At 44.0% G+C, this 21,999-nt stretch overlaps 1 protein-coding gene across 7 annotated transcripts in view; it reads right to left on the bottom strand.

Moving 5' to 3' along the window:
* LOC122552157 (patatin-like phospholipase domain-containing protein 7) overlaps positions 1-21,999 on the bottom strand; it is a 44,926-nt gene that overhangs the window by 3,977 nt on the left and 18,950 nt on the right. For 4 of the 7 annotated variants that reach the window (XM_043694674.1, XM_043694677.1, XM_043694675.1 and 1 more), the window contains exons 4-5: positions 10,671-10,712; positions 5,324-5,411 (exon numbers count right to left, since the gene is read on the bottom strand). In XM_043694674.1, the coding sequence (XP_043550609.1) occupies positions 5,324-5,411; positions 10,671-10,712 (130 nt within the window). The remainder of the gene's footprint in view (positions 1-5,323; positions 5,412-10,670; positions 10,713-21,999) is intronic. The other 3 variants (XR_006312319.1, XR_006312320.1, XM_043694678.1) reach the window with 1 other exon arrangement.

Raw genomic sequence — 21,999 nt, 5'->3', positions numbered from 1 at the left:
GGGCTCTGCAGGCTACGTGATGTAGTACACCCACAGTGTGGGCTTTGCAGCCTACGTGATGTAGTGTACCCACCGTGTGGACTCTGCAGCTTACGTGACGTAGTACACCCACAGTGTGTACTATGCAGGCTACGTGATGGAGTACACCCACAGTGTGGGCTCTGCAGCCTATGTGACGTAGTACACACACAGTGTGGGCCCTGCAGGCTACGTGACGTAGTACACCCACAGTGTGGGCTCTGCAGCCCACGTGTTGTAGTGTACCCACAGTGTGTACTCTGCAGGCTACGTGATGTAGTGTACCCACAGTGTGGGCTCTGCAGGCTCCGTGATGTAGTGTACCCACAGTGTGTACTCTGCAGGCTACGTGATGGAGTACACCCACAGTGTGGGCTCTGCAGCCTAGGTGACGTAGTACACACACAGTGCGGGCTCTGCAGGCTACGTGATGTAGTACACCCACAGTGTGGACTCTGTAGCTTACGTGACGTAGTACACCCACAGTGTGGGTTCTGCAGCCTACGTGATGTAGTACACCCACAGTGTGGGCACTGCAGACCACATGACGTAGTGTACCCACAGTGTGGACTCTGCAGCCTACGTGATGAAGTACACCCACAGTGTGTACTCTGCAGGCTACGTGATGAAGTACACCCACAGTGTGGACTCTGCAGACCACATGACGTAGTGTACCCACAGTGTGGACTCTGCAGCCTACGTGATGAAGTACACCCACAGTGTGTACTCTGCAGGCTACGTGATGTAGTGTAACCACAGTGTGGGGTCTGCAGGCTACGTGATGTAGTGGACCCACAGTGTGTACTCTGCAGACTACGACGTGTAGTACACCCACAGTGTGTACTCTGCAGGCTCCGTGATGTAGTACGCCCACAGTGTGTACTCTGCAGCCTACGTGATGTAGTACACCCACAGTGTGGACTCTGCAGCCTACGTGACTTAGTACACCCACAGTGTGGACTCTGCAGCCTACGTGATGTAGTACACCCACAGTGTGGACACTGCAGCCTACGTGATGTAGTGTACCCACAGTGTGGACATTGCAGCCCACGTGATATAGTACACCCACACTGTGTACTCTGCAGGCTACGTGATGTAGTGTACCCACAGTGTGTACTCTGCAGGCTACGTGATGTAGTGTACCCAGTGTGGACTCTGCAGCCTACGTGATGTAGTACACCCACAGTGTGGGCTCTGCAGGCTCCGTGATGTAGTGTAACCACACTGTGTACTCTGCAGGCTACGTGATGTAGTGTACCCACACTGTGTACTCTGCAGGCTACATGATGTATGGGTGTGTTTCGCTTCGGCGGGTCGGTGTGGACTTGTTGGGCCGAAGGGCCTGTTTCCACACAGTAATGTAATCTAATCTAATGTACACCCGCAGTGTGGGCTCTGCAGGCTCCGTGATGTAGTACGCCCACAGTGAGGACTCTGCAGCCGACGTGATGTAGTACATCCACAGTGTGGACATTGCAGCCTACGTGATGTAGTGTACACACAGTGTGGGCTCTGCAGTCTACGTGATGTAGTACACCCACAGTGTGGACATTGCAGCCTACGTGATGTAGTGTACACACAGTGTGGGCTCTGCAGCCTACGTGATGTAGTACACCCACAGTGTGGACTCTGCAGCCTACGTGATGTAGTGTACCCACAGTGTGGGCTCTGCAGCCGACGTGATGTAGTCACCCACAGTGTGGACTCTGCAGCCTATGTGATGTAGTGTACACACAGTGTGGGCTCTGCAGCCGACGTGATGTAGTCACCCACAGTGTGGACTCTGCAGCCTACGTGATGTAGTGTAACTACAGTGTGGGCTCTGCAGGCTACGTGATGTAGTACACCCACAGTGTGGGCTCTGCAGGCTCCGTGATGTAGTGTACCCAGTGTGGATACTGCAGCCTACATGATGTAGTGTACCCACAGTGTGTACTCTGAAGGCTACGTGTTGTAGTACACCCACAGTGTGGAATCTGCGGGCGCCGTGATGTAGTGTACCCACAGTGTGGAGTCTTCAGGTTACCTGATGTAGTACACCCACAGTGTGGGCTCTGCAGCCTACGTGATGTAGTGTACACACAGTTTGGACTCTGCAGCCTACGTGATGTAGTACACCCAGTGTGGGCTCTGCAGTCTACGTGATGTAGTGTACCCACAGCGTGGACTCTGCAGCCTACGTGATGTAGTGTACCCACAGTGTGGTGTCTGCAGGCTACGTGATGTAGTGTACCCAGAGTGTGGACACTGCAGCCTACATGACGTAGTACACCCACAATGCGGGCTCTGCAGCCTACGTGATGTAGTGTACCCACAGTGTGGGCTCTGCAGCCTACAGAGGAGGAAGTGCTGGATGTTTTGAAACGCTTAAAAGTGGATAAATTCCCAGGACCTGATCAGGTGTACCCGAGAACTCCGTGGGAAGCTAGAGAAGTGATTGCTGGGTCTCTTGCGGAGATATTTGTATCATCGATAGTCACAGGTGAGGTGTCGGATGACTGGAGGTTGGCTAATGTGGTGCCACTGTTTAAGAAGGGTGTTAAGGACAAGCCAGGGGATTATAGACCGGTGAGCCTAACGTCGGTGGTGGGCAAGTTGTTGGAGGGAATCCTGAGGGACAGGATGTACATGTATTTGGAAAGGCAAGGAGTGATTCGGGATAGTCAACATGGCTTTGTGCATGGGAAATCATGTCTCACAAACTTGATTGAGTTTTATGAGGAAATAACAGAGGATTGATGAGGGCAGAGTGGTAGACATGATCTATACGGACTTCAGTAAGGCATTTGACAAGGTTCCCCATGGGAGACTGATTAGCAAGGTTAGATCTCATAGAATACAGGGAGAATTCGCCATTTGGATACAGAACTGGCTCAAAAGATAGAAGACAGAGGGTGGTGGTGGAGGGTTGTTTTTCAGACTGGAGGCCAGTGACCAGTGGCGTGCCACAAGAATCGGTGCTGGGTCCTCTGCAGTTAGGTACAGTTAGTAAGTTTGCAGATGACACCAAAATTGGAGGTGTAGTGGACAACGAAGAGGGTTACCTCAGATTCCAACAGGATCTGGACCAGATGGGCCAATGGGCTGAGAAGTGGCAGATGGAGTTTAATTCAGATAAATGCGAAGTGCTGTATTTTGGGAAAGCAAATCTTAGCAAGACTTATACACTTAATGGTAAGGTCCTTGGGAAGTGTTGCTGAACAAAGCCACCTGCAGATTTACTAGTTCCTTGAAAGTAGAGTTGCAGGCGTCTGGTATGCTTTCCTTTATGGAGTCTAAGAGTTGGCAGGTTACATTGTGACTGTACAGGACATTGGTTTGGCCACTTCTGGGATATTGTGTGCAATTCTGGTCTCCCTCCTATCGGAAGCATGTTGTGAAACTTGAAAGGGTTCAGAAAAGATTTACAAGGATGTTGCCAGGGTTGGAGGGTTCGAGCGATAGGCTGGGACCATTTTTCCTGGAATCTCGAAGGCTGAGATTTGAGCCTTTTAGTGGTTTACAAAATCATGAGGGACATGGATAGGATGAATAGCCAAGGACTTTCCCCTGGGGTGGGGAAGACCAAAACTAGAGGGCATAAGTTTAAGATGAGAGGGGAAAGGTTTAAAAGGGCCCTAATGGACAATGTTTTCATGCAGAAGGTGGTGCCTGTATGTAATGAGCTGCCAGAGGAAGTGGAGGAGGCTGGTACCATTACAGCATTTTAAAGGCATCCCAATGGAGTATATGAATAGGAAGAGTTTAGAGGGATATAGGCCTAATGCTGGCAATGGAACTAGACTCAGATACCTGCTCAGCATGGATGAGTTGGACTGAAGGGTCCGTTTCCATGCTGTACATCTCTATGACTCTATAAAAGAAACAACAGGGCTACAGGAAAACTGCATGAGAGTGGGACTTGCTGATTTACTTGGAAAGAGTGTGGTCATAATGGGTTGATGTAATCATTTCATGTTTCAGACAGCCTTAGATGCAGGTATGGGCAAACTGAACATCTAGTCTGAAGAACTGAAAGGGCTATCAAAACAGTGTAAAAAAAAATCTGAATCAGCCCAGACACGGAGCAAGATTAGAAGTGGTCAATAGGCTTTTACTGTTCATTTCAATAACACTTGGAGTCAACCAACTGCACTTGGGATATCCCCAAAGTGTTAGACTGCCTTATCTACTCAGACAAAATATTTTTTTTCCTACCAAAAGTAATAAGGATTCAGAATAATCGAAGATCAGTTTTAAAATGGTGTTCTTCTTCCTAACAGACATGACCTTGGATAATGCACCATCTTCCCTCAATTATCGAATTAACATAGTTCATTGACTATATAAAATCATCCTCCAAACTTATGACAGATACCAAGGGAAACTGAAAAGTAAAGGTGAAAAGGTCAGGAATCAGTGTGGTAGACTAACTGAATTTAATGAGTGAAAATTAAAAGTAGATGGAGAACGAAAAATTATTATTCAGATAGAACACAGGTTGGTACTTTGTGACTACTCTAGTAGCAAGGTTGACACAAAATGCAATGTACTCATGTTCCAATTGCTCAGAATTGGAAAGCAAAGATGAACAAATAAGTTGTGTATAAGCAGCCTCTGATCGGCACTTCCAACTTCTGTTTCATTTTCCTCTCAATTGCTACTCCATTTAGTAACAGCAAAAAGTAAGCCATTTCCTCCTTATCGTTTGCAAACCATTATCATTTTACAGTCTTAAACCTACATCTTGAACATTTTTTTGAATAATGAATTAAAGTTGCAAAATCTTTCAGTCCATAAAAGATTCATTAAGTATATCTGCTTTCTGGGGTCAGCTTTGGCTCACTTGTAGCTCTCTTGTCCGAGACAGAAGATTGTGGGCTTCTGTCTAAATTATATGCTGAAGGTCTCTGAAATTGAGCATGAATCCATGGCCCTCTGACTGGGTGCTCTCACTGAGCCAAGGCTGACAAAGAGGTACTGTATGCACAACATTCATTTTTCCATCAAAGGAAAGAATAGGCAAGTCATCGGCTCCAGCGGTTTTAACTTCATTTGGAACTGCTAGCAATGCACATGATAGCAAACCTGCTCCTCCAGTGGTATACCATCTGCATGTGAATGGAGACTTTTAATCACCAAAATACCCTGATTATTGAGCTGAGGGTTTTATTTAAACTCAGCAAAAATAAAGAGCAGGGAGGGAGGCTGCAACAGGAACATTCACTCTCAATGTTAGTTAGGGAGTACAGGGCTGAGAACACATTACCCAATAATTGTGGAATGCCCACAAGTTGCAACAGTTTTTCAGTAAAGTTTCACTTACTTCTCTCTTGTAGTCGCCGGTGTACAATGAGGATGGTGGTGGCAATCAGCACCGCTGCCACTCCAGCCCCCAGGATTACTCCCATCATCTGAAAAACAAATGGTGTAAAACCAAAGAATTTAGAATTCAAATAAAGATAGGTTTAAAAAAGCAAAAATGTGACCTTCAGCTCTTTAACAAACACTAAGCCAAAATTTAGAAATCACAACACCAGATTATAAACCTGTTGGACTATTTGGAAACACTAGCTTTCAGAATGCTGCTCCTTCATCAGACAGCTGCCTGCAGTTACCAGAAGAAGGAGCAGCGCTCCGAAAGCTAGTGCTTACAAATAAAGCTGTTGGACTATAACCTAGTGTCATGTGATTTTTAACTTTGTCCACCCCAGTCCAACACCAGCACCTCCACATCTTAGCCAAAAAGCAATGCCCTTCGTTTAAAGCAACTAATTGTCAAAGATAACTAGGCCATTGCTGAAACAAAGTTGTACTTTGTTTGCTGAAGGATTAATTGAAAATTTTCTGAAGAATGCAACCTGAGCTACTTCAGACTCAAGTCCAATCGTGATAGTATTCCACAAGTGACAATCCTGGAAGCCAGCACATTTGAATTCCACTTAGACGGCAGTTCAAAGTAATTGAAGGAGGTCATAGAATCCCTACAGTTTGGAAACAAATCCTTCAGCCCAACAAGTCCACACCGACCCACCAAAGAGTAACCCACCCAGAGACCCATCCCTCTGCACTATCGCTTTACAATTCCCCTAATGCCCCTAACCTACACATCCCGGAACACCATGGGCAATTTAGCATAGCCTGCACATCTCTGGAATCCTTCCAGTGCACACCATACTTCATGCTAGTGATGGCTCAATGTATTTCTTGGGCGACGAGAAGGTTTCCAACTACAAGGCTCACTATCTTCATGTACAGTTCACTTGATTTCACATTTTGCTTTTACACAGCTTGTGAGAGAAAACAAACCAGGAGGCTCCCTATTTGATCTCTTGACTGTGGACAGCCAAGTCAGCCACAGGGTTTATTCACATGGTCTCAGTCTCCTCAGAGTGAGAGGGTATTATTAAAGGACAGGATCCACTGAATTAGTGGAAAACCTGATAACACCCCTGCCTATGTCACTGAAAGGCATGTTTATGCCTTTATTAGCTTTATTGATTTTAATCATCCACCACTCTTGGTAGCCAGGCCTTCAGCTGCCTGAGCCCCAAGCTCTCCATATCTCCCTCCCTACACATCTCTGCCTCACCATCTCCCTTTCCTTCTTTAGGATGCTCTTTAAAACGTCCGTGGCCTTTGGTTATCTACCATAGTACTGCCACATGTAATGTAAAACGCTGCTGTGTTGCATTTGTCTGAAGTGCCTGAAGTCTTTTATTATGCAAAGGGTGATATACAAATACAACCTGTTGTTGGAAGTGTTGCTAGAGAAAAACAAGTGCCGATTCAGCTACCATGCTTCCCTGCAGTTCAGTCTCTCATTGATTAACCCTGTTTCTATATTATGGCCACCTCGGAGATTGATGGCACCTGTAAACTTGCTGCCCAGGAATCATCGTGTTTCATTAAATTAATTGAATTCACCTATTTTAAATCTGAAACAAATGTTTCACTGGAAACACCAGTGGTTCTCATTTCTGGTGAGCAGCTGGGTGCACCATTCAATTTAACACTAGGGTGCATGTTTCTAATACAAGGAACATCAAGTTCAAAAATCCAACCTGTATTATTTAACTCCACTTGTGACCACAGCAATGCATCAAATGAATTCCTCAGCAAATTCCTACTAAAGGATTCCCTTTTGTTGTTTAGAAAGCAATCACTGTTCTATGTCACTCATCTTAATGTGTATAAAGGTCATGAGAGATTTTGCTCATTCCAATGAACAAAAGGGGAGCCTGCCATGTCCAACAAATGAGTGCTGACTAACTGGTAGGCAGCTTCAAATCGACCCAATACTGAACACAGCAGCAACATGCAAGAAAAAGACACTGTCTGGGTGGCATGGTGGCTCAGTGGTTAGCACTGTTGCCTCATGGCACCAGGGACCCGGGTTCAATTCTAGTCTTGGGTGACTGTGTGTGGAGTTTGCACACTCTCCCAGTGTCTGTGTGGGTTTCCTCTGGGTGCTCCAGTTTCCTCCCACAGTCCAAACATGTGCAGGTTAGGTGAATTGGCTATGCTAAATTTCCCATAGCTTTCAGGGATGTGTAGAGTGAATTAGCCATGAGAAATGTAGGGGTACAGGGTAGGGGAATAGGTCTGGGTGGGATGCTCTTCTGAAGGTTGTGGACTCGATGGGCCAAATGGCTTGCTTCCCGACTGTAGAGATGTTATGATTCTAGTGATTCCAATATCAGGTCACGTAGATCATAAAGGTCCAATTTTAGTCCTCAGCTTTCACTCGGAGTAAATTGACCTCAGCAGCAGTACCAGAACTAGCTACAGAAGATCTGGGGCTGAGGATGCAGCCACAAACATTTGGCCCATACTGACACCAATATCACACACCTCTGTCTTCTCTTTCCATAGGATGGGGGGGGGGGGGGGGGGGGGGGGGAAGAAATGAGAGACACTGAAGGAACAGACAGTGCATCTCTGCCTGCCTATCTGCAGTGGGGAGAAGTCTAAATTCACTGATGATATATTTCCAGTCGAAAAACCTTTCTCTGATCGTAGTCAAGTCTTTTAGTCATGTGGGCAGACTACAGGGTTGGATCACGCAAAACTGCTACTTGCTCCAGGCCTTTGATTCTCTGAGAGAGGAAGATGGCATTGGGAAAGGGATCAGGGAGCAACTGGCTCAGTTGGGTTTTCTGAAATATTTCTTAAATTTAGGGAAGGCGATAGCATAACAGCAATGCGAATCTCTAAAATTATGCCGACATGGTGGGTTCAAGTCTTACACTGGCAAATGGTAAAACTTGAAGGTAAAACTTAAATTCCATTTAAAAAAACCTAGGATTTTAAAATAATTCTATCTTAATGCAATCAGGTAATCATAGCTGATTGTCATAAAACCACCAACCGGTTCACCAAGTATCCTATAGGAAAAACAATCTGCTGTCCTGGCCTGGTCTGGTCTACCGGCAACTCCTGGTCCACAGCAACGCACTGTCTTCTGGGCAATTAGAGATGGGCAATAAATTCTGGCCAAGCCAACAACACTCTCATCCCATGAAAGAATGGAACAAATAAAAAGACTTACAGAAACGCGGGTATGTTTTACTAAGCTTTTATTCAATTGGGGACTCATTAAAAAAAGGTTCCTGTGCCAAGTTTTCTCAACTAACATATTGTGGAAATGTTCAGCTGGCAAAGGCTTTGTCATCACTGTGGGAAAACCATACATTAAGTTTGGTTACAGAACTGAGAGCTAATTGCAAAAGAAGTTACACAGAATTTAGATTATGGAAAATATTCACAACTTCCATGACAAAAACCTTTGAAAACTTTCATAGCACAAACATAGTGATTGTGCTGATGGTATCATTATTGTCCATGTAAGACAAAAAAAAAGTAGTGATGAAAAAGGGGTAACAATTTAAATTGAATTTATCTGTCATCAAGTTTGAAGCCATTTTGGACCTTGCAAAAAGCCTTGCCTCGGGGTACAGTATTTAAATAGCTTCTGTACAGGCTAAATCCCAAGATTATTCCTAGTGAAGAACTGCCCAGAATAACACTGAAAAGGTAACTGAAACCTAATTAAGACAGGCTAGAATATAGAGGGTCAGAAAGGACTATTTTGGATCAATAAGCAGCCTCAGAGTTCACCAACAGGACAGAACTCCTACACTGGCACATTTCTGGGCGAAAAAAAATCCAAAGTCTCTCAAATTACTCCAGTTCTCAAGAAGATCACTGGATCCAAAACTTTAACTCTAATTTCTCTCCACAGATGCTGCCAGGTGTGCTGAGCCTTTCTGGCAATTTCTGATTTTGTTTCGGATTTACAGCATCCGCAGTTCTTTCAAGTTTTGTTTTCTCTTAAATTACTGATTTGATTGGTTTCAATCACTGCCTTAGGCAGTCTATCCCAAAATTCACTATTCTGTGTCAACTAGTTATTTTGTCATGAAATGAAAGTTATCTGATCGGGGTCATGCTAGCTGAACCTTTTGTTTCACAAAACTCAAAATGTAACTCTTTCCCTCCCTGCTCATACCCTATACACTTTCTCAGCTATATTCAATTAACTTTCACCCTTCAGCTCATGCTCTCTCATTTATTTATTCTCAGTTAAAGCTTTTCTTCTTCCATTCATCACCACAGATGCAGGGATACCGCATCTTAAAAGGGAACAGCAATTTATACGACATGGTACAAGGTGCTAATTGGCTGACGTGTTGCCATGGAGAATGCATCAGGAAATGGTTACCCCCAAATGTTTCTTCAACTGAAAGCTGCACAATATCTGAACATATGCATTTGGTTTATGAAGGAATGGCACCTGGGTATGAATATATGTTGCCTCTCGCAAATGCAAGTGAGCCACACTGCAAGTGAAATTATTTGTGGATAGGATTTTTCCCACACTCCAGATTGTTCAGCAAAATAGCATTCAACTGCAGAATCACCTTTACTTTCAAGACTATATTTCAAATTCTACATCCAACACCATTTACTGAACAATTCTGAGGAAGACAAGAATTCTGTTCAAAACCAAAGTAAGACCACCAGCCATGCTCGCAACATGTATACTTATACTCAGGTCCCAATCCTCTGCAAGCCAAAAGAATATTTCTAAGCATTGTGCCATTTTCCTGACACAAAAACATGAGGGATGACATGTCATTGGTGCATGCTTCATGAGAACACTTCACTTGGATCAGCATCCTTTCCTCATGCAGAACAAAAAGTTGGTCCTTTTGAAATTTGGTATTCTACTGTATAGCAATCCAAGTCAAAATGTTGCAGCAGCTTGTGTCCTTTCTCAGTAAGGATTATGACCTGTGCTATCAAGCAATTGGTTTAAGGACTTTCAGGCATGTACAACGGCTGCAGTAATGCAATGTAGCATACAGCAGAACGCAATTTGTTTTAGTAATACTTGTTAAATAAGAAAATAACTATCAACCAGGAACTGAGCGAACACTCTCCAGGGATGTTAGTTGCTGAGTTCAACACCAAGTCTAAAGAGACTCCAGTCAGCGAAGAGGGCTCTAAATCAAGAATCTTCCCCATCCTCTCCCCACCACCACCACCACCCCCCCCATCCCCACAACATCTTCCCCATTCCTCCCCTCCACCCCGGTGTATCTTGAAGACCTTCTCCTTTAACTCTTAATCTTTACTTTAACTTTACTATGAAGAAATTCTTTACTCACCAATGACTTTGCAGCCGAACTCTGAAACATTCCAGACTCTGGCTAGGTAAATTAACAGAAAATGTTTTTACTTCTCCAATTTATCCAGGACCCCTCTACTGAAGTGTCCAGACTGTCTATCTCTATAGTGTTCTATGCAGCAGTTAATAAAGTATACGTCAAATCACCACTACTTGTCTCAATTTCTCTAATATTTGCCTAAACTCTAAAGATTCTCGACAAATATTGCACAAAGATACGCACACATTATACGCACATGGGACAGGAATGCTGCTGGCTAGGCCAGCATTTACTGTCATTCCTAGTTGTCCTTGAGAAGGTGGCATTAAGCTGCCTTCTTGAACTTTTGAAGTCCATGAACTGTAGATAATCCACAATGCCTTGAGGTAGAGAATTCCAGGATTTGAATCTGTAAAATGGAAGGAACGGTGATATATTTCTAAGTCAGGTTGCAGCTGCTCCCCTTGTTTTTTTTTTGAGATGGAATCGGTCGTGGTTTGGAAAGTGCTGTCTAAGGATCTTTGGCAAATATTTGCAGTCCATTTTGTCAATAGTAGACACTGCTGCTACTGAGCATCAGTGGAGAAGGGAGTAGAGGTTTACAGATGCGATGCCAATTGAGTGGGCTGCTTTGCCCTGGATGGAGTCAAGTTTCTTGAGTTGTCTTGGAGCTGCACTCATCCTGGCAATTAGGATAATATTCCACCACATTCCTGACTTGTGCCTTGCAAATGGTAGACAGGCTTTGGGGAGTCAGGTGGTGAATTAGTCACTGCAGTTTTCCGAGCCTCTGACCTGCTCTTACAACCACTGTGTTTATGTGGGTGAGTCCAGTTCATTTTCTGGTCAATGATTACCCTCAGAATGTTGATAGTGTAGCATTTAGTGATGCTAAAGACAATGGTTGGATTGCCTTTTATTGGAACTGGTGTGGCACTAATTGGCATTGGTGTGGCACTAATTGTACTTGCCACCGGAAGCTCAACATTGTCCAGGTTTTGCTGAATTTAGACATGGGCTGCTTCAGTAACTGAAGAATAATGAATGGTGCTGAACATGTGCATTTACCGGTAAAGATGGAGGGAAGGTCATTGATGAAGCAGCTGAAGATGATTAGGCCTTGGACACTACCCTGAGGGATTCCTGCAGAAATGTCCTGGAGCTGAGACAACTGACCTCCTGCAACTACAACCATCTTCCCCTGTACCAGGTTTGACTCCAACCAGCAGAGAGTCTTCTCCGATTCACATCCATTTCCAGGTTTGGTAGGGCTCCTTGATGCCATATCCAACCCAATGTGGCAGACCCTCTCACCTCACCTACTGTATAAAACCTTAGTTAGGCCACATTGACAGTACTGTGCAGTTCTGATCACCACACTGTAGGGCGGACGTGGAGGCTTTGGAAAGACTGGAAAAGGGTTTACCAGGATGTTCCCTGGGCTGGAGTGTATTAGTATAAGGAGTGGTTGGACAAACCTGGATTGTTTTTGCTAGAGGGAGGTTGAGGGGTGACCTGACAGAAGTATATAAAGTTATGAAAAGCATGGATAGAGTGGATAGTCAGAGCCTTTTTCCAGGGTGGAAACATCAGATGTGAATGGGCATTGGTTTAAGATGGCGTTTGGTTGGGGGGGGTTGTTGAAGCAAGGTTTAAGCAATAAGTACTTAGATAAGCACATGAACAGGCAGGGAATAGAGGGACGTGGATACATGCAAATGGACGAGATGACTTTAGAATGGTATCATAGTCAGCACACACATGATGGGCCACAGGGCCTATTTCTTGCTGTACTGTTCTAGGATCTCTGCTCACCTCTGGAATTCAGCACCTTTGTTCATGTTTGATGCAGTAAGGAGCTAAGTGACCCTAGTGGAACCCAAACTGTGCCTATAAGCAGGTTATTGCTGAGCAAGTGCTGCCTGATAGCACTGTTGATGACAGAGCTTAGATCTGATCTGTTTGTTGTAGAATCACTTAGCTCTGCCCATTACTTGCTGTTTAGCACACGAGTCGCCCCGTTTTATAACTGCACCTGGTTGGCACATTTTTAAGCATTGGTGCCATTGTTGACATGCTCTGCATTCTTCACTGAACCAGGCTTGATGGTAATAGTAGAGTGGGAAATTTGCCAGACTATAAGGTTACAGAGTACAACTGTGCTGGAGCACAGAGTTGTTAGATCTGTTCAAAATCTGTCCCACACAACACAGAGGGAATTCTCAATGTGAAGGTGGGACTTCATCTCCACAAAGACTGTACAGTGGTCACTTTTGCCAATATGGTCATGGGCAGATGCATCTGTGGCAGGCAGATTGGTGAGAATGAGGTGATGTCAACCAGGTTTTTCCTTCCTGTTGGTTCCCTCACTACCTGTTGCAGACCCACACCAGCCACTACATCATTTAGGACCAGACCAGTTTGATCAATTATACTGCTGCCAAGCCACTCGGTAATGGACATTGAAATCTTCCACCCAATGTATCCTCCATGTTGAACAATACTGAGAGAAGTACTAATTCATTACTCCTTGTCCATGTCTGACCTGATGCCATGTGACATCACAGTGTCCAGAGTCAATATTGAGCACTCCCAGGGCACCTCCCTCTGAACTGTACACCAGTGGGACAGGGCATATCCAGGGATAATGAAGGTCACACATGAAGGTCTGGTTCCACGTCAGGCAATAAGTATAGTAGATTTTCTTTCCTCAAGGAAGTTCGGGAAACGAGATGGGTTTTTCTGACAATAGTCATTGATTTCACGCGCGTTATTAGACTCTTAATTTTTATTGAGTTCAAATTCCATCATACTCAATGTTGGAATTCGAGCCCAGCTCTTCAAAACATGATCTGGGTCTCTAGTTTAGTGGTCTAATGATCTATCACCTCCCTGTTTTAGAAGCCTCATTCTATTGCTGGGAACTGAGAGATATTGTGTTATATGTATCCTTACTAATTCACTCATCAGTTTGCTACATTCATTAATACCACGTTCCTATTCATTCATAACCCTCTACTAACCTGTTATTTACTATAATGAGGTTTCATTCGTAAAACCGCATTTTTGTAGTGCATTTTCATAATGCAAGACAGATTCACTTATAACATTACTTCCAAACCCATTCTACTCCTGCACACATTCCAACCTATTTAGATCAAAAGCAAGCTCTGAATAAATATTAAAGACTATTAACCTATTCAGAAACAAGGCCCTCTGCCACAGAGTCTCCACGACCCATCCAAAACTATGGAAATATTATAATATTAACCAGCCCTTACCAACCATCTCTCAGGACCTGAATAGAGTCATAGAGATGTACGACTCGGAAACAGACCCTTCAGTTGAACTTGTCCATGCCGACCAGATATCCTAAATTAATGCTGTGCCATTTTCCAGCACTTGGCCCATATCCCTCTACACCTTTTCTATTCATATACCCAGCCAGATGCCTTTTAAATGCTGTAACTGTACCAGCCTCCATCATTTCCTGTGGCAACTCATTCCATACACATACCACCCTCTGCATTAAAAAGTTGCCCCTTTAGGTCCCTTTTAAATGTTTCCCTTCTCACCCTAAACCTATGCCCTCTACTTCTGGACTCCCCCATCCCAGGGGGACCTTGTCTATTTATCCTATCCATGCCCCTAATGATTTTATAAACCTCTATAAGGTCACTCCTCAGCCTCCAATGCTGGAGGGAAAAGAGCCCTAGCCCTCTCCCTAAAGCTGAAACTCTCTAACCCCAGCAATATCCTTGTAAATTTTTTCTGAACCCTTTCAAGTTTCATAACATGCTTCCGACAGACCAGAATTGCACACAATATTCCATATGAGGCCTAACCAATGTCTGGTACAGCCTCAACATGGCCTCCCAGCTCCTCTCCTCAATGCTCTGACCAGTAAAGGAAAGCATACCAAACGTGTTCTTCAGAACATCAGTTTCCCCAACTAGGATATACTTGTTAAATACATTAAACAGGGCTGTCAAAACAGCACTTCCATGAAACTGCACAAATAAATGAAACTCACGCCAAACAGTAAACAAATCTCACAACCCAGTTGTGGTAATCAGTTTAATCTCCTTTATTCTTTTATTAAGTACATCTATAATTTCTAACTTATTTACAGCATACAGGCAGAGTACTTTTATTAACATTGACTGACTTCAAAGACAAAAGACCTCTTAACTCTGCAAGCAGGTCGGACAGACACTCTTAATCCCATCAGGAGTAACAGCCACCATTTAACCAAGGTTTAAACCATCTCCTGTTTCCCCAGGACTGAAGTCACGCAATAGATAAAACAATGTAACATCACAACGATGGAGTCTGAATGTAAGAACTATATTTCAGGATTCCATCACCACCTGAAACTCTGCTCCTGTAGCTGCTGAATGAAGAGGCTATTATTACCACTCACTGGTTTCAATCGTTATTTGTAAACAGTCCGACACAGCTAATAAACTTGAAATACTCTAATAATGATTTTTTTTTAAACTTGCCTCTCTTACGAGCTAGTATTCTGAGCATATTTCCAATTGGTAATATAACGTATTTATATTCATGAACAAATCAATTAGCACCTTATAAAAAGTTATTGTTCTCTGTGTAGAAATCTTAGGAGGAGATTCTAAACTCTCAATAAAGTCAAACCTTTTACATATCTCTCGATTTCATATCAACTTCAGATAATAGGGTGAATACAAACTGATGCTTGGAGCGAGGCATTATACACATTTACCACTAATTTAGGGAGAGGTTAGCAGCTAGGAAAAAAAACCATTAGCAGGCTCAGCTCAGAAGAATGAAACAATACACTACCTTGCTTCAAGCAAGTTGAGAAAGGATTTGATGGCGACCTTTAATGGAGGTTTTTGAGAAATATACCTTTCAGTTTTCTAGGACTCTTTCTTCATTTCACCAAGTAAATTATTCGATGATGTCATCAAATAGTAACATTACCTTCTATATTTCACTCATATTTGAAGTAGTACAGAAACAGAATTGGAAGAATTCATCAATTTCCTCAAAAATGAGTAACCTTCAATTAAGCTTAAAGCCAGTTTCTTGTACGTTCACAGCATTTTGATTGGCAAACCCGGCAGCAGTTTCCAATCCACAACCACTACAGTCAGGAAGCACAAGGGCAGCTGCACGTGTCTTGGAACAGCAGCAACAAGTTCACCCCAGCATCCTAACTTGGAAATGTATCAACAGCCAGGCAAAAGAACTTCAAAAAGGGGGTCAGTGTAAATTATTTCTTTGCTTTTTGGAACACTTGATTCCTCAACATGATCACTTCATTGAGTTTTTGCAGTGTAAAAATAAAACGTCAAGAACAAAGGGCAGCTTGAGATCTACCTTCCAGAGAGGGAGATTTGATCAAGGGAAGACACAGAGAAAAGGCTTACACAGAGGGTGTCACGTGGTTAGCCCTGCTGCCTCACATGCGCCAGGTACCTGGGTTCAATTCCACCCTCAGGCGATTGTCTGTGTGGAGTTTGCATAGCAATGATTGAATGGTGGAGCAGACTCGATGGGCTGAATGGCATAATTTCTGCTCCTATGTCTTATGGTCTTATCCTCCCTGTGTCAGTGTGGGTTTCCTCCTGGTGCTCTGATTTCCTTCCATAGTCCAAAGATGTGCAGGTTAGGTGGATTGCACCATGCTAAATTGCACATACTGTCCAGGCTAGGTGGATTAACCATGGGAAATACAGGATATCAGATCCAGAGTTTGGGGTGGACAGTAGAGAGGGTTGTCCGGTCCAACTGTTACATTAGAATACTCCAACCACATCATTCACTTCTCCCAAGAGTTCCTTAAGAACATCAGAAACATCACAATAGAGGAGGACAAAATTTCATTTGATGTAACAGTGCTCTGTACATCTATAAACATCAATCTTGCTAAGAATATCACTGCCACACTATTGGACGAAGTGAATCCCAGGATACCCAACCACACCAGCAGCATCAGCAAGAACAGCATGTTAAAATTACTGCACCTATGTCTCACAACTTACTTTACATTCAATGGACAAGTATACAGACAAATCAATGGTACACCAGTGGGGTCCCCAATATCAGGACTGATAGCAGAAGCAGTAATGCTACATTTGGAACATAAAGCCCTCCCTACCACACAACCCAAACCACATTCCTGATGAAGAGCTTATGCTCAAAACTTTGACTCTCCTGCTCCCTGGATGCTGCCTGACCTGCTGTGCTTTTCCAGCAACACACTGACTCTGAATCTGATAAGTAGATTATACCTTTGTCATAAAACATACACAACTGGAAGAAACTCACCACCACATCACTAAATTCCTCAGTGGGCGGCACGGTGGCACAGTGGTTAGCACTGCTGCCTCACAGCGCCAGAGACCCGGGTTCAATTCCCGACTCAGGCGACTGACTGTGTGGAGTTTGCACATTCTCCTCGTGTCTGCGTGGGTTTCCTCCGGGTGCTCCGGTTTCCTCCCACAGTCCAAAGATGTGCAGGTCAGGTGAATTGGCCATGCTAAATTGCCCGTAGTGTTAGGCTAAAAGGGGTAAATGTAGGGGTATGGGTGGGTTGCGCTTCGGCGGGTCAGTGTGGACTTGTTGGGCCGAAGGGCCTGTTTCCACACTAAGTAATCTAATCTAATCTAATCTAATCTAAAAAAAGAGAACAATGGCAGACTCTCCTTCCTAGATGTATTAGTGGAACACAGACCTAACGGTGGACTCCAGGCCCATGTGTACAGGAGGAACACCCATACTGACCACATACTGAACTAAAACAGCACCCACCCCAGCACCCACAAACAGGTGCATGAGAACACTACTTAAACAGGCAAGGACACAGAGGGTCCTGCAGCAACACAGAACTCTAGAGGGCAGAACAGGAGCAGGGATTTACATGGAACAGGTACCCCAAGATCACTATCCTCCATTAGAGTCAGAGATGTACAGCAAGGAAACAGACCCTTCGGTCCAACTTGCCCATGTCGAGCAGATATTATAAGCTAATCTAGTCATTTACGCAACAAAGAAGACGACACTACACGATCGAACACAATAATGACCATACCATATAACCAGGACATATCAGAAATGACTACCCAACTACTCAGACCCACAAGAACCACAGTGGCTCACAAACCAGTTAACACCTTTCACCAGTTTCTTACAAATGTTAAAGACCCAACACCCACATCCGACAGGACAAACAACTGACAAGATACCCTGCAAGGGCCGAAAAATATTATATTGGACAAACAGGAAGAAAACTGACCATACAAATGCACAAACATCATCAACCAGACAAGGCCAGCACTCTCTCATTTACACCCACACAGACAGTGAAGGACACAAATTCAACTGGGACAATGTAAACATCCTAACACAGGCATAATAGAGACATGCAAGAGAAGTCTTTGAAGCCTGGCACTACAACTGGAACTTTATCAACAAACATATTGAACTCGGCCCCATATGCAAACCACTCAGACACAGAGCTGGAAGTGCCAGAAAACAGAGACACAAATACCAGGCAAGACAGACCACCAATGCTTCACTCGAGGCGCACTGATATCATCTCGCGAGATTACAAAATGTTTGCAGATAAACACATTTCGGATTTGTTTGCTGAACTGATACTGTTCTTTCTTACTAACTTTCTTAAAAGCCAACAAAAGACAACCAAAGAGGAGAAAATAAACTTTACATGTAAACTTGCAAGTAACATCAAGATGGACAGGAAGAGCTTCTTTAAATATACAAAAGGAAGACAACAGCCAAAATGATCACTCCATAGACAAGGCTGGGGAAATAATACTAGGGAACCAGGAAATGGCAGAGGGGTTGAGTAAATACTTCACATGAGAAAACAGTAACAGCCTTCCAAAATGACTAAATATTCCAAGTAGAAACGGACAGCAAATAAGTCCAGTAACTATCACTACTCAGAAGTGCTAGGGAAATGGATGGGGCTGAGGACGGATAAGTCCACTGGGCCTGATGGGTTGCATCCCAGGATATTAAAGGAGATAGGCTATCTAGATAATGGATGCACTGCTAATAACTTTTGAGGAATCCTAGATTCTGGATAGGTCCCAGAAGATTACAGAACTGCCAACGCAACTTTTTTATTTAAAAATAGGAGAAAAAAAAAGCCAGAAGTTTAACACCTTTTGATGGGAAAATATTACAGTGTATTATGAAGGAAGTAATAGCAGAGCATTTCAAAATGCACAATATGATCAAACAGAATCAGCATGGCTTTGTGAAGGGGAAATTATGCCTGACAAATTTATCACAGATACCCTACGGTGTGGAAACAGACCCTTCGGCCTGTCAAGTCCACACCGACCCACTGAAGAGTAACCCATCCAGACCCATTCCCCTACTCGATTACTCCACATTTCCCCCTGACTAACCTACACATCCCTGGATACTATGGGGTTATTTAGCATGACCAATTCACCTAACCTGCACATCTTTGGATCGTGGGAGAAAACCAGAGCACCCAGAGGAAACCCACACAGGTCCCAGAAAACTGGAGGGTAGTAAATGTAGTGTCATTATTCAAGAAGGCTGCAGAGGAAAGCCTAGGAACTATAGACCACCTGATGAAGGAGTGGCACTCCGAAAGTTAGAGCTTCCAAATAAACCTATTGGACTATAACCTGATTAGTAAGTTTGCAGATGACACTAAAATGGACAGCATTGTGGACAGTGAGGAAGGTTATCAGAAATTGCAGCAGGACCTTGATCAGCTGGGGAAGTGGGCTGAGAAACGGTAAAGGGAGTTTAATCTAGACAAGTGTGAGGTGTTGCATTTTGGAAAGTCAAATTAAGGTAGGAGTTTCATGGTGAATGGTAGGGCTTTAAGGAGTGCAGTGGAACAGAGGGACCTTGGATTTCAGGTGCATGTTTTTCTGAAAGTGGAGCCACAGGTAAGACAGGGCAGTGAAGGCGGCTTTTGGCACACTGACCTTCATCAGTCAGGGCAGTGAGTACAGAAATTGGGAAGTTATGCTGCAGTTATACAGGGTATTGGTGAGGCTGCAGTTGGAGTATTGTGCTTAGTTTTGAACACCTTGTTATAGGAAGGAAGGATGTTATTAAACTGGAAAGAGCGCAGAAGAAATTTACAAGGATGTTGCCTGGTCTTCATGGTCTGAGGTTGCACAAGCTGGGACTTTTTTTCTTTAGAGCATAGGACACTGAGGGGATGGGCACTTTATAGAGGTGTATAAGATTATCAGAGGCATGGATAGGGTGAATGTACTCAGTCTTTTTCCCAGGGTTGGGGAAATCGAGGACTAGGGGGCATCAGTTTAAGGTTAGAGGGGAAAGAATGGAAGGGAACCTGAGAGGCAACTTTTGTTTTTACACAGAGGGTGGTACGGATATGGAATGAGCTGCCAGTGGAAGTGGTTGAGGTGGGTACATTAACAACATTTAAAAGGCATTTGGACAAATACATGGATAGGAAAGGGTTAGAAGGATATGGGCCAAGTGCAGGGAAATCCGGTTAGCATGGATGACTATTTTGATTGGCATGGACCAGTTAAGGCTAAAGGATTGTCTCTGTGCTGGAGGACTCTACAACTCTATTTTATTAATCCTTTAATGGATTTTAAAATGCACCCAGTTCGCAGTCACAATACAATGCTTGCAGCATTCTAAACCGCTTGAGTGAACTGTTTAAACTATTTTCATGGAGTTTTGTTAGTTTAAATAGAATGAATTTTCAATTGGTTCTATGGAACTTAATATGGAATTCAACATAGAACAGCACAGGCCTTTCGGCCCTCATGTTGTGCCGACCTTTTATCCTACTCTAAGATCAAACTAGCCTACATACCCTTCATTGTACTATCATCCATGTGCCTATCCAAGAATCGCTTAAATGTCCCTATTGTCTCTGACTCTCACCACTTTTGGCAGTGCATTCCACTCTGGGTAAAGAACCTACCTCTGACATCTCCTGCAAACCTTCCCCCAATTACCATAAAATTATGCCCCCTCACGATAGCTATTTCTGCCATGGGAAAAAGTCTCTGGCTATCCACCCTATCTATGCCTCCCGTCATCTTGTACACCCCTATCAAGTCACCTCTCATCCTTCTTCACTCCAATGAGAAAAGCCCTAGCATTCTCAACTTTTCTTCATAAGATGTGCCCTCTATTTCAGGCAGCATCCTGGTAAATCTCCTCTGCACCCACTCTAAAGCTTCCACACTTTTCCTATAATGAGGCGACCAGAAGAGAACACAATATTCCAAGTTTGATCTAACCAGGGCTCTATAGAGCAACAGCATAACCTTGCGGCTCTTAAACTCAATCCCCCGCTAATGAAAGCCAACACATCATACACTTTCTTAACAACCCTATCAACTCGGGTGGCAACTTTGAGGGACCCATGGGCGTGAACCCCCAAGACCCCTCTGTTTCTCACACTGCCAAGAATCCTGCCTTTAACCCATATTCAAATTCAACCTTCCATAGTGAATCACTTCACCCTTTTCCAGGTTGAACTCCATCTGCCATTTCACAGCCCAACTCTGCATCTTGTCAATGTCCTGTTGTAACCTACAACAGCTCTCCACACTATCCACCACTCTACCAATCTTCGTGTCATCGGCAAACTTATTAACTCACCCTTCTACTTCCTCAACCAAGTCATTTATAAAAATCACAACGAGCAGAAGTCCCAGAACAGATCCCTGTGGAACACCACTGTCACCAAGCTCCAGACTGAATACTTTTCTTACTACCCCCTCTGTTTTCGATGGGGAGCCAATTCTATATCTCATGCCTCCTACTTTCTGAATGAGCCTACCATGGGGAACCTTATCAAATGCCTTGCTAAAATCCACATACAGAGGAACCTCAATTATCCAAATTTTGGATTATCCAAAGAAGATCAAGGTCCCAATAGAAATATTACATCACGGAGGTGTTTCCAACACTGATCACGACTTTTGTTTAGATTAGATCAGATTCCCTACAGTGTGGAAACAGGCCCTTCGGCCCAACCAGTCCACACCAACCCTCCGAAGAATAACCCACCCAGACCCACTTCCCTCTGACCAATACACCTAACACTACGGGCAGTTTAGAATGGCCAATTCACCTGACCTGCACATTTTTAGACCGTGGGAGGAAACCGGAGCACCCGGAGGAAACCCACGCAGACACGGGGAGAATGTGCAAACTCCACACAGACAGTAGCCCGAGGTGGGAATTGAACCTGGGATCCTGGTGCTGTGAGGCAGCAATGCTAACCACTGAGCCACCATGCCACCCTTGCAATGATTAAAAATGAACTCAG

This window comes from Chiloscyllium plagiosum, chromosome 8, assembly GCF_004010195.1.
Source record: "Chiloscyllium plagiosum isolate BGI_BamShark_2017 chromosome 8, ASM401019v2, whole genome shotgun sequence".
NCBI classification, from domain to species: Eukaryota; Metazoa; Chordata; class Chondrichthyes; order Orectolobiformes; family Hemiscylliidae; genus Chiloscyllium; species Chiloscyllium plagiosum.
The sequence above is the reverse complement of the archived record's forward strand: the minus strand, read 5'-3'. Positions and strand labels throughout refer to the sequence as shown.